The 14,150-nt window shown below is 40.3% G+C and overlaps 2 protein-coding genes and 1 non-coding gene across 3 annotated transcripts in view; 2 read left to right on the top strand and 1 right to left on the bottom strand.

Moving 5' to 3' along the window:
* SACM1L (SAC1 like phosphatidylinositide phosphatase) overlaps positions 1 to 603 on the bottom strand; it is a 35,349-nt gene extending 34,746 nt beyond the window's left edge. The window contains exon 1 of the mRNA XM_088150912.1: positions 403 to 603. Coding sequence (XP_088007038.1) covers positions 403 to 449 — 47 coding nt within the window. The 5' untranslated portion in view covers positions 450 to 603. The remainder of the gene's footprint in view (positions 1 to 402) is intronic.
* Positions 604 to 947: 344 nt separating this feature from the next.
* TRNAR-ACG (transfer RNA arginine (anticodon ACG)) lies at positions 948 to 1,020 on the top strand. Its single transcript has one exon. It is a non-coding gene; the product is annotated as a tRNA-Arg (tRNA).
* Positions 1,021 to 4,967: 3,947 nt separating this feature from the next.
* Positions 4,968 to 14,009, top strand: SNRPD1 (small nuclear ribonucleoprotein D1 polypeptide). The gene is made up of 4 exons (XM_007437855.4): positions 4,968 to 5,193; positions 10,642 to 10,718; positions 12,087 to 12,278; positions 13,825 to 14,009. The coding sequence occupies exons 1-4, from the start codon at positions 5,180 to 5,182 to the stop codon at positions 13,899 to 13,901; spliced, it is 360 nt and encodes a 119-aa protein (XP_007437917.1). The 5' UTR covers positions 4,968 to 5,179; the 3' UTR covers positions 13,902 to 14,009.
* The last annotated feature ends 141 nt before the right edge of the window (positions 14,010 to 14,150 follow it).

Here is a 14,150-nt window from a genome sequence, read left to right as displayed (position 1 = left end):
AACCGGGGCGCAGTAAGCGACCCAGAAAGCTTGGTGGCTGGGATTACCTGCCAGTAGCAGCTGAGAAAAAGGGAGTCGGAAAGAGAAGGGTTTCTTGGGGGCGAGGAAAGCCAGAGGGGCCAAGCGTGTCCGGGGTAGCCTTTCCCAAGCTGGCGCTCGACAGATGCGTTGAACGACAATTCCCACGACAATCGCTAATTACAACGGGGCTCGTCGTTTCGCAGATGCAGAGACCCCAGGCTGGGGGAGGTTCGACCGGGACGTTGTTGGAGGAAAAATCAGTCTGTTGCGGGGAGAGGAGGGGAGGGGAGGGGGCGTCAGGGGCACCGCCATGCGAGGGCTTGTTCACCCCCACGGGCTTAGGAAGTGGTAGTTCCCCCCGGCCATTAGCCGCTCACTTACAGCTTCAGCTCTTCGTAGGCGGCGGCAGCTGCCGTGGCCACCGCCATGGTTCCCTTTTGCTCCTTCGCTAGCCGCTCAGTTCCGCCCGGGCTCCGGCTGCTTTCTCTCTAGAATTCCTTCCTTGCTTCCCCGTCACTTGGCAGCCGCGCTTGGGCCTTCAAGACGGCACGCCACTTAGGACAAACTTAATGAGAAAGCGTTCCGCGGCTTCCCGAAGAGCGGTGCAATGACTAGGAAAGCTGGGATTGGTGGAATCTGTCGTTCTAATCTCGCCAACCTATACTGGATGAGTGGGCGGGAACCACAATGTTGACGCTAGCTCCGGCTCTAGGCAACGCCGAATGGAAAGCGACCTGGGATTGACCGGCGTCCCTTGTAATTTCAGTTCGCTGAAGTAAAGCTTCTCCTGACTAATGTCTAAAACGAAAGACTTCAGAAAGGTTTTGATTGGTTGAACCTATCAAGGAATCTCGCTTATAGCATCAACCTCAAAAGGCTGTGGGTGGAACTTAGAATAGAGGCAAAGAAGCGCCTTTCACACGCAAGGGCCAGTGGCGCAATGGATAACGCGTCTGACTACGGATCAGAAGATTCTAGGTTCGACTCCTGGCTGGCTCGATGCTGTGACCTTTTTTTTCCTCCCCCATTCATTAAAGACGATGTTTTCATAGATTCTTTAGTAATGCAGCTGCATAACTCCCAAACTAGAGGCAGCTTAGCTACTTATCCTATCCCAATACTGTTTGTACACCATGCCTAGCACCATCAGTCACTCCTCTGCTTTTATAGCTAAAAAAGATACTAAAAGCTGCAAATGTACAACTCTCATCACAGCTTTAATACGAAAAATTGTGCTGTGTTCCTACAATGTGCTAAAATGTACACTGTGGGGGCTCCCTAGGAGTTTCCAGTGCTTCACAGCTGCAAAGTGCCCAGGGCAGGGCAGAACATAGCAGCTTGTGGGAATTCAGGCAGGAGCAATGGGGGTAAAGGGTGGAGTGTAGGTTTTTCTCTCTCCCTCTTTTTTTTCTTTGTCCTTAGTGTTTGGGGAGGTGTATTATTGGGGTTGGGAGATATGGATGGGTAGGCCCAGGACAGAGGAACCCAGAGGGAGGGTGGACTGGGAAGAGATGTCAGGGTTGGGGGTGCTACTGTGTACAGTGACGGGCATAGGTATGGTGGGAATCTGAGGCATTTGGAGATCCCGGGAACACTGTTTGAGAGCGATCCAAAGATCTGGCCCTCAGCATTCAACTTCAGGACCAGGTAGACAGATCCTCGGCAGCCCCGGGCTCCTGCTGCTGTTGTTGAATGCTAGGTCGGTATATAATAAATCTGCCCTCATCCAAAATTTAATTGTGGGTGCTGACCTGGCATGTATAACTGAGATCTGGATAGGCCGGGGGTTCCCCTCTCAGAAATGTGCCCACCTGGGTTTTGGGTTTGGCATCAACTGAGACCCAGGGGAGGGGAAGTGGGGTGGCTATTGCCATCCATGAGTCACTGAGGGCATTTAGAGGCTCTGCTCTGCAGGCAACCTGATATGAGACCCTCTGGTTAAAACTGAGCCTTCACAATTGTTGCTTGTGTACCACCCTCATTGCTGTATAACTTCATCCCCACTTGAGCTGCTGGGTTCTGTTGCCAGATTGACAGTGGAGTCCCCAAGGCTGATGGTCCTTGGGGACTTTAACCTGCCACCAGGTGATGTTGAGTCTGGGATGGCTCAGGAGTTCATGGCCACCATGGACCTGCCCCAAATAATAGAGGACCCAACACATAGTGGGGGTTGCATGTTAGATATTTTTGTCTTGGAGCAGTTGCAGTGCAATCTGGCATTGAAGGCTGCACTGGGAGGCACTGTGTTGCAGTGCTTCACTTCCTTCCTCAGAGGTCAGTTTTAGTCAGTGTAGATGGGAGGGAAGGTCACAGCCATGGCCCCTCATTTGTGGGGTGACTCAGAGCTCAACGCTCTCCCTTCTCCTGTTAACTTTTACATGAGGTCGTTGGGTGAGGTCATCCTTTAGCTCGGGGTTCGGGATCAGCATACTGCAGGTAAAGCTGTTGTTGTACTGACCCAATGTCTGGAGGCGTTCGGGTCTGAATGGGGCAGAACAGGCTTTGGCTCAATCCTGCAAAGACTGAGTAGCTGTGGCTGTTTGGCCATTAGTGTTGGTGACTATTGGTCTTGGTTGGGGTAGCACTTCCCCATTCTAGACTGGTGTGCAACTTGGGGGTCCTTCTGAACTCACAGCCACTGCTCTAAGAGCAGGTGGCAGCTGTGGCCAGGAGGACCTTTGCACAGGCACATCTTGTGTGCCAGTTGCACCCCTTCCTCAACCAGGAGACCTTTCAGTTACTCATGCCTGGTCACCTCATGATGATTGCAATGCGCTCTCAATGGGGCTGCCCTTGAAGACCATCCAGAAGCTACAGCTGGTACACAATGCAATGGCACAAGCAGTAATGGGTACCTCCTGGTATGCCCATGTGTCACCGCTGGTACACGAGCTGCAATGGTTGCCAGTTGCCTTCCAAGTGCAATTCAAGGTGCTGGTCATTACCTATAAAGCCCTATATGGCATAGGGCCTAGGATACCGCCTATCTCCAACAGTTTCTGCCAGCCCAGTGTGTTGCTGCAGAGTGGGTATGCTCCAGGTCCCTTCTATTAAATGTGCAATCTCTTTAGAGATTGTAGCAGCTTCATCATTCACAGCAGATGTCCAGTTTGATGATCCCATAGTTTGTGTTGGCTTTTCTCCTCATCATGACTCATAAGCATTTATTGAAACATCCAGGTTAGTATAATAGTAGTACATATTTCTCTCAACCATTTTTACAGATTGTGATATGTGTTCAGAGTTGCACAATGTATAAATGTATTAAGGTGTAAGCTTTCCTGAACTCAATTCCCTTTGTGAGTTCTACTGCTAAGTTGCTTATGAAATGGAAGGTATGATGTTGCTGGGAGACAAATGGGTAGCATTTATCAAATGTGCTTGTTTAATTTATTCCTAAAACAAGAATATGGCAGAAGCCACGTTCCAAAATGTAAGCAAGACCACAAGAAAAAATATTTAATTTCATTTAAATGGAATTCAAATCACTTAAAGATTTTTAAGTTAATAAGATTTTTGATTTTTTGATTACATGCCATCAAGCTGGTGTTGACTCTTAGTGACCACATAAATAAATTTTCAGTCATTTCATATTTTTCATTCATGTGGTTTTCTTGGTAAAAATACAGGAGTGGTTCACCATTGCCTTTTCCTACTTGTTTGTTTCAGCTGGGATGACCTTCACACTTGGGTAATAGCTGGGAATAGAAACTCTTGGCATATACTCTCAATGTTCTTTGTTCATCCCTTCCAGGAACGCCTCCCCCCCCACACACACACACACAATGAGGCAGCACAGTAGGGCTTATGGGAGAGTTAATAAGATTATTCCCCATGTATTTAATAATTTTACTAAATTTTACAATTGGGTAGCATTTGGGGGGGGGGAGGGTTGCATCCAGTACTTTTGGAAGCTAAATGCAGATGCAGGTAGGACCTTAAGATGCCCATCTCTATTAAAGCAGGAGAAATGGCAGAATTAATACAGGAATTCTGTATTAATACAGAATTAATACAACAAAACTACAGTTGTCTACTGCCTGTTGAATACCATTTTGTGTGTGTGCATGCAAAGTGGAAGTATGTGTCAGCCATTCTAATTGGCCTTGAATGTTTATCAGTCCTGCAATGTGAGATTTTATTATTTTATTATCAGATCTTTAAACTGTGCAGTTGTGCAACTCAGTGGTTTACAAGGAAAAAAACCAACCGTACAATAAAATAACAACTTAAAAATTGTTATTTTTATTCTTAAAACCGGAACACATAAACAACTCTACAGCGCTACCAGTGGATTTACTCAGCCTTTTCAAAATTTCATTTCCTAGCAAACATTTCCTAGCTAAAGATTTAGTGCAAGTGTAGAATCAGTGATTTTCCCTCCGTTTCTATGCATGAACGTACGGGAAGAGAGAAAACAGTTTTCATTCATCCGGAAACAATTTCAAATATCAAACATATTTATGAGAATTTATGACCTTGAGTTGCTGCTAAAGTAGAACGCTCAGCACCTCTTACATCCTGCTGGAGACCTCCGAGATTTGTACCCTAGTCCCCTGGGGCGGGCTCCTGCTTCTCCACCCACTAATTTAATAGAGAAGTCCTTACTGCAGCCTCCTCTAAATGACCAGAGAAAACATCGGGACTAGAGAAGACTCCCGCAAAGAGCAACTTAGAGATGCGCTCTACCTTCTGTTTTTTTCTTTCCTATACTCTATGGCAGTGTTTCTCGACCTTGGCAACTTTAAGATCAGTGGACTACAATTCCCAGAATTCCTCAGCCAGCATGGCACCCTGTGTCTATTCCGCCCCGCCTATTTTCTGCACAATCGCTTTGGACAGGCTTCCCTTTTCCTGCTTGCATTGAGACTTTCGATCCTGCAGGAGGCGCTCGTTTTAAAAAGCCTCCTATTTAGTCTTGATTTCCGGAAGAGAAAACCGAAGGGTGGTGTTTTCGGCCATTCATCCAGCACTCCGTCAGAAGCGCGCCAGTAGCTTCTCTTCGCGAGTAACGGAAGCGGCCTAGCTTGAGGCTGCTGCACCAAGCTCAATTTTTTTTTTTAACATTCCTTCTTAACGTGCTTTTGGCTTCTCACTGTCGGGGAGGCCGCGGTCTCTAGTTCAAGCCGCTTCGAGTTGCGCCTGTCGCCTTGCCGCCATGAAACTCGTGCGGTAAGAGTCAACGCTTCGGGGAGGGCGGGAACAATTCGGAAACACGCCGGGCTGGGCCGTGGCCTGGCCTGTTTACTTGGCTTGCTAGACCTGCGCTCCTTCGGAGTCAGCTCCCCAACGCGCTGAAGGCCTTTTGATATCCCCTGTTTTGCGCTCGCTTAACTTGGCCTGGTTCATCTTTGCCTTCAGGAGGGGAAGAGTTTCCTTTGGCCGTCCATCCTCAGAATAAAGCCATTCTCCATCAGCTCCATTTTTCCTCTTCATAACTGATAAGGATTCTGAAATTCAAGGAAAAGAGGAAGATCCTGAAATGGAGACTCAGTATTACCCTTAAATGTCTTCAGAGCAAGGACTTTCCTTTTGTTGGGTGGCCATTCGCAGAGGATGGCAAATCTATATTTTTAGTATCTGAGTAGATAACGCAATCCTTCCAGATGCATGGTGAAATAAGGATAAAGCTATATCTGCCCAAATAGCAATATTTTACAAATCTCATTTTAAGCAACCTTATTGAGTATTGTGAATGATAAACCTGCTTATTTGTGTACACCACCACATGCTAAGGCTCAGTCTGGAAATTGCAGGGCTGCTCCCACTAATATCATTCGGCAGGTATATCCAAGAGGTTGGGACAGATTATAAACAAACTGCACATGTACAGGCTGTGTCCTGAACGCCTATTAAGTACCTAATTAGACAAAGCCAAGCAAGCAATTAAGGTGTGCATCAGGGACATAAGTATTAAAGTTGAAATAGCCAAACCACCAGGATGTACTGGTTTATCAGAAAAAGCCTAAAATGCTACCCTGTGAATTACCAGCTTACCCACTCTAAATATGGCTGGGCCTTTTCCAAAGCCTGTTTTAATGCCCTCTCTTCAGCAGTCTTAGAAGGCAGTTGTAACATTTTCCCAGGCACATAGAGGCTTTGCCCATGCAAATCTAGGGAGGTTGAAATGTTAGAGCATATGTTCTTACCATGCAAGTTTTATACTGATATGCATATTAAGCATTTATGAGTTCTGGACTAAGAATGCAAGAAAACATTGGATAGGTATTTTGCTATTCAGCTAAAACTTAAGTGGTTTTATTTATCACTAAATTGTATTATATTGAAAAGGACAAGACAAGGCTGTCCCTTCGTGTCCCTCCTTATTTTTATTGACATTAGATCCATCAGCTAAGAAGCTATAACACGAAAATAAAATTTCAGGAATCAAACTAGCAAACCAAGAAAATAAATTAAAATTAAAATCATATGCAGATGATGTAGTACTTAATACTCATTGAAAGGATTTCCTAGAATTGATCATTGAACATATCCAGCAGTATGGCTTGCTATCTGATTAATAAGACTCAAATGATGATATGGAATTTACCTGAAGAAAAAAAGCTGTATTTGCAGCAAAAAATGGGGTTTCATATTACTGTAGAAAATATTTGGTACCTGAGAACTTATTTGACAAAAGTAACAAAAATTTATTTAAGAGTGCTTATTTGCATACTTGAAAAGGTAGAATAGCTAATTTCCTTAAATGGAAACATTTTAAATTGTCTTGGCTAGGAAGAATTGCATCAGCAACAATGAACATTTTGCCAAGACCTAATTTTTTAATTTCAAATGTTCTGGAAAGAATTGAAGACAAAGTATTAAGTGGAAGACAAATAACTTTATACAGTCTAATAAAAGAGTATCAAGCTTAAAATTTTATAAGACTTGAAAGGTGAATTGATAGTACCAGATTTCAAACTGCATTACCAAATTAGTTGTTTAACTTGGATTATAGACTGGATTATATAACTTTATGGCTGTATTGCTTCTATGAAGGAAGCAGGACTTACAAATAGTTTGCATATATCCCTTCGTCTGGATACAAATAGAAAAATATAACTTATAAAGACCATTCAATAATCAGCATATTTAAAGTATGGGATAAACTGAGAAAAAGAATTGGTCCAGTCTTACCATGCTATTAAATATTGATTTCCATGGAAGAGTTTTGACCAGTGGAGAGATAAGTCATACCTACTGCACAATCTAATTATTAATAAGACAAGGATGAAATATTTCAAGATTCTTTCATCAGAATTATCAGAATCATCTCTCTGGTTTCAATATGTCCAAATAAACAGTATAGCTCTAAAGGAATTTCAAAAACAAGTGGAACACTTAAATACAGTGCATTCGGAAAGTATACAGACCCCCTTCACTTTTTTCAATTTTGTTATGCTTCAGCCTGATACTACAATCGTCCAAATTCATTTTTTTCTCATTACTCTACACTCAGTACCCCATAATGACAAAGTGAAAACAGAATTTTAGAAATGTCTGTAAATTTATTAAAAAGGAAAAACTGAAATATCACATTGGCATAAGTATTCAGACTCTTTGCAACAACACTTGAAATTTAGCTCAGGTGCCTCCCATTTCTCTTGATCATTCCTGAGCTGTTTCTACACCTTGATTGGAGTCCACCTGTGGTAAATTAAATTGATTGGACATGATTCGGAAAGGCACACACCTCTCTATAGAAGGCCTCACAGCTGACAATGCATACTGTACCAGAGCAAAAGCCATGAGGTCAAAGGAACTGCCTGCAGAGCTCAGAGACAGGATTATTGCAAGGCACAAATCTGGGGAAGGCTACAAAAAAACTTCTGCTGCACTGAAGGTTCCCAAGAGCACAGTGGCCTCCATAATTCTCAAATGGAAGAAGTTTGGCACAACCAGGACTCTTCCAAGAACTGGTCGCCTGGCCAAATGGAGCAATCGGAGGAGAAGAGCCATAGTAAGAGAGGTGACCAAGAACCCGATGGTCACTCTAACTGAGCTCCAGAGATCCTGTGTGGAGATGGGACAGAGTTCCAAAAGGACAACCATCACTGCAGCCCTCCACTGATCTGGCTTTCTGGCAGAGTGGCTAGACAGAAGCCTCTCCTCAGTGCAAAACACATGAAAGCCCACTTGGAGTTTGCAAAAAAGCACCTGAAGGAATCTGAGACTGTGAGGAACAAGATTCTCTGGTCTGATGAAACCAAGATTGAACTGTTTGGCCTCAATTCTAAACGTTCTGTCTGGAGGAAACCAGGCACCGCTCATCACCTGCCCAATACCATCCCAACAGTGAAGCATGGTGGTGGGGGTGTTTTTCAGCAGCAGGGACTGGGAGACTGGTCAGGGTTGAGGGAAAGCTGAATGGAGCAAAGGACAGAGATATCCACAATGAAAACCTGTTCCACAGTGCTCAGGACCTCAGACTGGGCCAAAGGTTCACCTTCCAACATGACAACAATCCTAAGTGCACAGCCAAGACAACACAGGAATGGCTTAGGAACGACTCTGTGAATGTCCTAGAGTGGCCCAGCCAGAGCCCTGACTTGGACCCTATTGAACATCTCTGGAGAGACCTGACATGGCTGTCCACCAATGGTCCCCATCCAACCTGATTGAGCTTGAGAGGATTTGCAAAGAAGAATGGTAGAAAATCCCCCAATCCAGGTGTGCCAAGCTTGTCGTGTCATACCAAAAAAGACTTGAGGCTGTAATTGCTGCCAAAGGTGCTTCAACAAAGTATTGAGTAAAGGGTCTGAATACTTATGCCAATGTGATATTTCAGTTTTTCCTTTTTAATAAATTTACAGACATTTCTAAAATTCTGTTTTCACTTTGTCATTATGGGGTACTGAGTGTGGATTAATGAGAAAAAAATGAAATTGAACGATTGTGGTATCAGGCTGAAGCATAACAAAATTGAAAAAAGTGAAGGGGGTCTGAATACTTTCCGAATGCACTGCATTTAAGTGTTCCACTTGTTTTTGAAATTCCTTTAGAACTATACTGTTTATTTGGACATATTGAAACTAGAGAGATGATTCTGATAATTCTGATGAAAGAATCTTGAAATATTTCATCCTTGTCTTATTAATAATTAGATTAATTAGATTGTGCAGTAGGTACATAACAAAATTGAAAAAAGTGAAGCGGGTCTGAATACTTTCTGAATGCACTACACTTGACTGAATTTGAAAATTTATAACACAAAATTCTGAACATTTGCTGGGGCTTATCTGTAAGTTGGTACTGAAATACTGTTCAGAAACTAAACAAAGTACCATATGATCAAATGGGTTTAGAATTTAAACAGAACAATTGACAACAATGGGATTATCAATGGAAGAAAAAAATAATTTTATAAGAGAAAACTGGTATATGATGTTTAACTGACAGTATCTTACTGCAATATTGATTGCTAAAATAGATAATTCATTCTCTGAAAATTGGGAGTTCATATTTGGTAGCAATGCTGTAAAGCCCAACAGTGCTGAAAAATGGTTTATAACTGACACAAATTCTAAAGTTGAATTCTTTTTCTAGCCTGCTATTTATTAAACCTTATATTCTCACAAAGTATACTGAACTGACTTTGCGCAAGGTTACAGCTGCTAAGATACTGTATATTTCTCATTGGAAATATAGAAGAATGGCAAGTTAGGTTGTGGAACACCAAAAGTAACCTCATATTTGAAAAATAACTCTGCTACAGACTTGTATTCATCATGGAAGACATTCCTGGATTTTAATTTCATATATCATCTTATACATCCTGGGTTTTTTTTCTAATATAAGTTTTAACATTTAACTTTTTCTATGACTTGCTAGATAAAGATAGAATTGTTTTAGATTAGGGAGAAATTATTGTAATCTTTTATCTTGATTTTTAATTTATACTGCACAGGTTATTATCCTTATTAATTGTATTTTATCTATAAACTTTATGATAAAAATACCATAAAAGTTAGTTGTAGCTCCCAAAGACTATAACAATGAGATACCTGTTAATAGAGGAGGCTGACAAGATGATATCCTTGCCCCATTGTTTAATTATAATCAGTGCACTAGGTGCTGTGTTTAATGACCTTTCCTATCACCCCTTTCAACAGTTTTAGTTACTTTCATAATGCTTGTAAATGTCCTCCCTATTTACTTTCTGCTTTTCTTACTTTTTCTCGGTGTTCTTTTTAATCTTGATTATATTTTTGAACAATTAATGCAAAAAAATAATAATTAAAAAACAACATAAAATCATCAAGAGTTGATTTGAGGGAGGTTTTACTTAGTGGCAGATTAAAGTAGTCTTTATATAGCCCTTTATCATACATGTTGAAGAGCCCAAATTGCCATTTCTTCTTGTGCAGGATTCCTCATCTTGCTGGGTTGTCTGTACTTGGGCCATGGAAGGTTCCCAACTGTTAATACAAAGAGTTGCCTGCCTGTGCTTAAAATTGTTAATTGGCCAATAGAATGACCCTGAAGTAAAATGGTTGTTGACATGTGCTTTGTGGAGACACTTGCCTATTACATGAATTTCAGCTTTTATTGTCATTGTATCAGTATGTAGAGAAATATGTTTACATTTAAACTAAAATGTTATTTGTTCCAACTGTGCAGATTTCTTATGAAACTTAGTCATGAAACTGTGACCATTGAACTGAAAAACGGGACCCAGGTACATGGAACCATTACAGGTATGGAGTTCTGGATGTAGAAATTATTGTACTTATAAATATTAGATTTGTAACTAATTTGTAAAATTCTGGATATTTGGCAGAATACACATGTATCTTATCTTTCACTTAAATAAATCAGGAGTGCATGCATGTGACTGTCCCATTTTATTGAGGCAAGCCAATTGATCTCTTCTAGGTGCTTTGAAGTATAACTACAGCAGTATCTGTCAGCACTGGGAACTGTCTAGAATTGGAATTGCATTCCTGGATTACACTGAAAAAGCAGCTTACCCAAAGACTACTATATAGATTTTTCTATCACAGCAGAACTCCCAGAATTTCTGGCTAGCTATATCACAACTTGTCAAGGGAACAACAGGCCACTCTAGTTATTATATCATTCTTACAGAGCATTACTTTCTCTCTATATTTCATGTTTAATAAAAATCAGTGACAACATTTTCACAAAGGTTTTCATTGTCAAAATAAGGAAGAAATTGTCATTTATACTTTAATACTTGTATGATATTCTAGCTGGGAGTCCTCAGCCTTTTTAAACTGCTGAACACATTTGGTGTCTTAAGCATATGGTGTAGCACTTTTGCAAACTGACTGCTGGGGATTTTCCACTGAACAAAATGGCTGTAATAGGGGACATAATTGGATGTAAAGCACAGATTTATTAGAATATTCCCTCTAGTAAATTCTCCCTTCCATAGGATATTCCGTCCTATCCCTGCATGCCTTTATCTGCAAGTTAGGCACACATCCAAGTAAAGGATCTGGCTGTACCTGCCCATTGTTTATTTTTGAAGAAAGCTTATGTAGACCATTTGGGGCCCATCATTCTTAGAAATAAAGATTGGCTTTGCAGCATATCTGTTTTCCCTTTTTAAAAGTTTTTTTTACTGTAGAATATCAGGTAGAACAAGAGGCCTGATGTTTGCCAAGGGAGGAGATTGTGGGCAGTTGGCTCACTTGTTACCATATTAAAGACCACAGTTCTGGTTGCAGCAAGATTGTGATAGGGGAAAAATTTTTGAATCACCAGAGGATAGGTCAAGTACATGAGTTATGTAAGGAGGGGAGAATTTCTATATCTACCTAAGAAATGTGATTGAGAATATTAGAGAACCACAGATAGTATTTTGTAAGCAATCCAAACGAATTTTTTTTTAAAAATTATTTTTTAAGTGTTTGCTTTATTTATGATCCTCATGATTCTTCCAAAGCTATACTGTGCTGATCAAATATATAGGATACTTACTTTTCTTATCTTACAATAAGTAATTTCTGCTATATGTACAGCCACAGGTAGGCAGTTTTTGGAATAATATAGCCTTCTGTTCCATGAGTTTAGGACATGTTCTATGCTTTATTTTTCAGGAGTGGATGTCAGTATGAATACCCATCTTAAAGCTGTAAAAATGACTTTGAAGAACAGAGAACCTGTCCAGTTGGAGACACTGAGCATTCGAGGCAATAATATCAGATATTTTATTCTGCCAGACAGTTTGCCCCTTGATACTCTGCTGGTGGATGTTGAACCAAAAGTCAAATCCAAGAAAAGGGAGGCAGGTTAGTTCTTGATTTCGGACTACTAAACAGTAAATAACTGCTTTATTTAAGAGCATTTTAATTTAACATTCATGATAGTGCCTAAATAGCAACTTTAATTCTTACTGTAATAGCTTTAAAAATATGTTTAACAACGAGAGGGTTATTTTACATCGATTTGTACCAGTTTGAAAACAAAGGTTGGAAGGTTTCTTTCTCATTTGCTCTTATCATTTTTGTGTGATCATATGATTCAATTTCTGTAGTGATCTTTCATGATTCCTCCCCCCAAATCAGGTTTGACTTTGTAAAACTAAAGTTCTTCTGATTCTTGAGAAATTTCTATAGATCCGTTTGTCATCAAACCAGCTATCAGATGAAGCTAACCTTTGAATGCAGGAGTCACATGCTATCTTTCCTCTCATTTCAAAAAAGTTCTTCCAGAAGGTCTTATATCCCCTACCCCTTGTCTTGTAAATAATGGAGTAGTAGCAGAATCACTTAAATAATTCTTAAATAGCAAATAAATAGTTGTTCATTTACAGAACACTTTTTATATTCCTTGTTGCTCTTCACGTACAGGTAGTCCCCAATTTAAGAACGAGTTCTGTTCCCAAGGTCTATCCTTAAGTCAACTATGTATGTAAGCCGGAACAGTAATATTGTATAGTCCTTGCTTAACGACCGTTCATTTAACAATAGTTCGAAGTTACAATGGCCTCAGAAAAAATGCTTTGCAACCTGTACTTGCACTTACGGCCATCGCAAACTGTTACACTGCCACCTGCAGTCACATGATCAGGATTTGCAACCTTTTTTACAATGGTTATTAAGTGAATCATCACGGTTGTTAAGCAAATCATGTGGTCATTAAGCAAATTCCAGCAAAAAAGTCCATTGGGGAAGCTAGATTTGTTTAATGACCACTTGATTCACTGAACAACTGTGGTGATTCATTTAATGACTGTTGTAAAAATCATAAAATCAGGCCCGGTCACATGGTGACTCGCTTAATGACCGCACTACTTAATGACCAGTTTTCCTGTCCCTATCATGGTTGTTAAGTGAGGACTACCTGTAGTATTGTGTAATTAACTTAAACCATTATGTATTTAACTCAAATCATTGTGTATTTAACTCGAATTTTGCTACAGTAAGCTCTGTTCTTAACTATAGGTCTTCTGTAAACTGGGTGTTCTTAACCCGGGAACTATCTGTATCACTCCGAGCCCAAACTTCTTTCTAAAAATATTTATTTTTAGAATGTTTTTAGAATACCACTGTCAAGTTACACATTTTAAACTATTATTTCCTAAAAGTTCATATTTCACAAAAATATATCTAGTATTTGGAAATACAGAAACATGAACTGATTAGATCACTCTAAGAAAAGAGAATAGTTTAACACATTTGTAAGAGATGAGGTCTTATACATTTTTTCACTTGAGCTACCTATAACAAGTTGTATAGCAAGTTTAAATGTGAAAACATAAACAAATGTTTTACATTAAAAAGTACTATGGTATGATTGCATTTTTAAAATAAAGTTTTCTCTTTTTCGGTTCAGTTGCAGGAAGAGGACGTGGAAGAGGACGTGGAAGAGGAAGAGGACGTGGAAGAGGAAGAGGTGGTCCAAGACGATAACTTCTTTATAACTGCTATAAAAAAAGCCTCAGACAACTGGTATTTTTTTGTACAGGTTTTGTTTTGTGTCAATTTTTAATAAACAAATGTGGAAAATGTGTCAACTAAGTTCAAGTTCTATATGTATTCATACATTACATGAAAACACTGATTACTCATGTGTTATCTTTAACATTGCCAGCCAAAGCTTGGAAATTAAGTTGACTTAAGTAGAAATTCCCCATTATTGTGGAATTTGCAGTCTATCTT

The sequence above is a fragment of the Python bivittatus genome, unplaced genomic scaffold (assembly GCF_059951505.1).
Source record: "Python bivittatus isolate LINGU-HERP-01145 unplaced genomic scaffold, Pbiv_v1 ctg000610_np1212, whole genome shotgun sequence".
Classification (NCBI taxonomy): domain Eukaryota; kingdom Metazoa; phylum Chordata; class Lepidosauria; order Squamata; family Pythonidae; genus Python; species Python bivittatus.
This window is presented reverse-complemented; position numbering and strand designations above follow the sequence as displayed.

Coding starts and splice junctions, on each gene's coding strand:
- SNRPD1 (XM_007437855.4), top strand. Junction 10,719..12,086: donor GGTACATGGAACCATTACAG/GTATGGAGTTCT, acceptor TTTATTTTTCAG/GAGTGGATGTCAGTATGAAT. Junction 12,279..13,824: donor ATCCAAGAAAAGGGAGGCAG/GTTAGTTCTTGA, acceptor TTTTCGGTTCAG/TTGCAGGAAGAGGACGTGGA.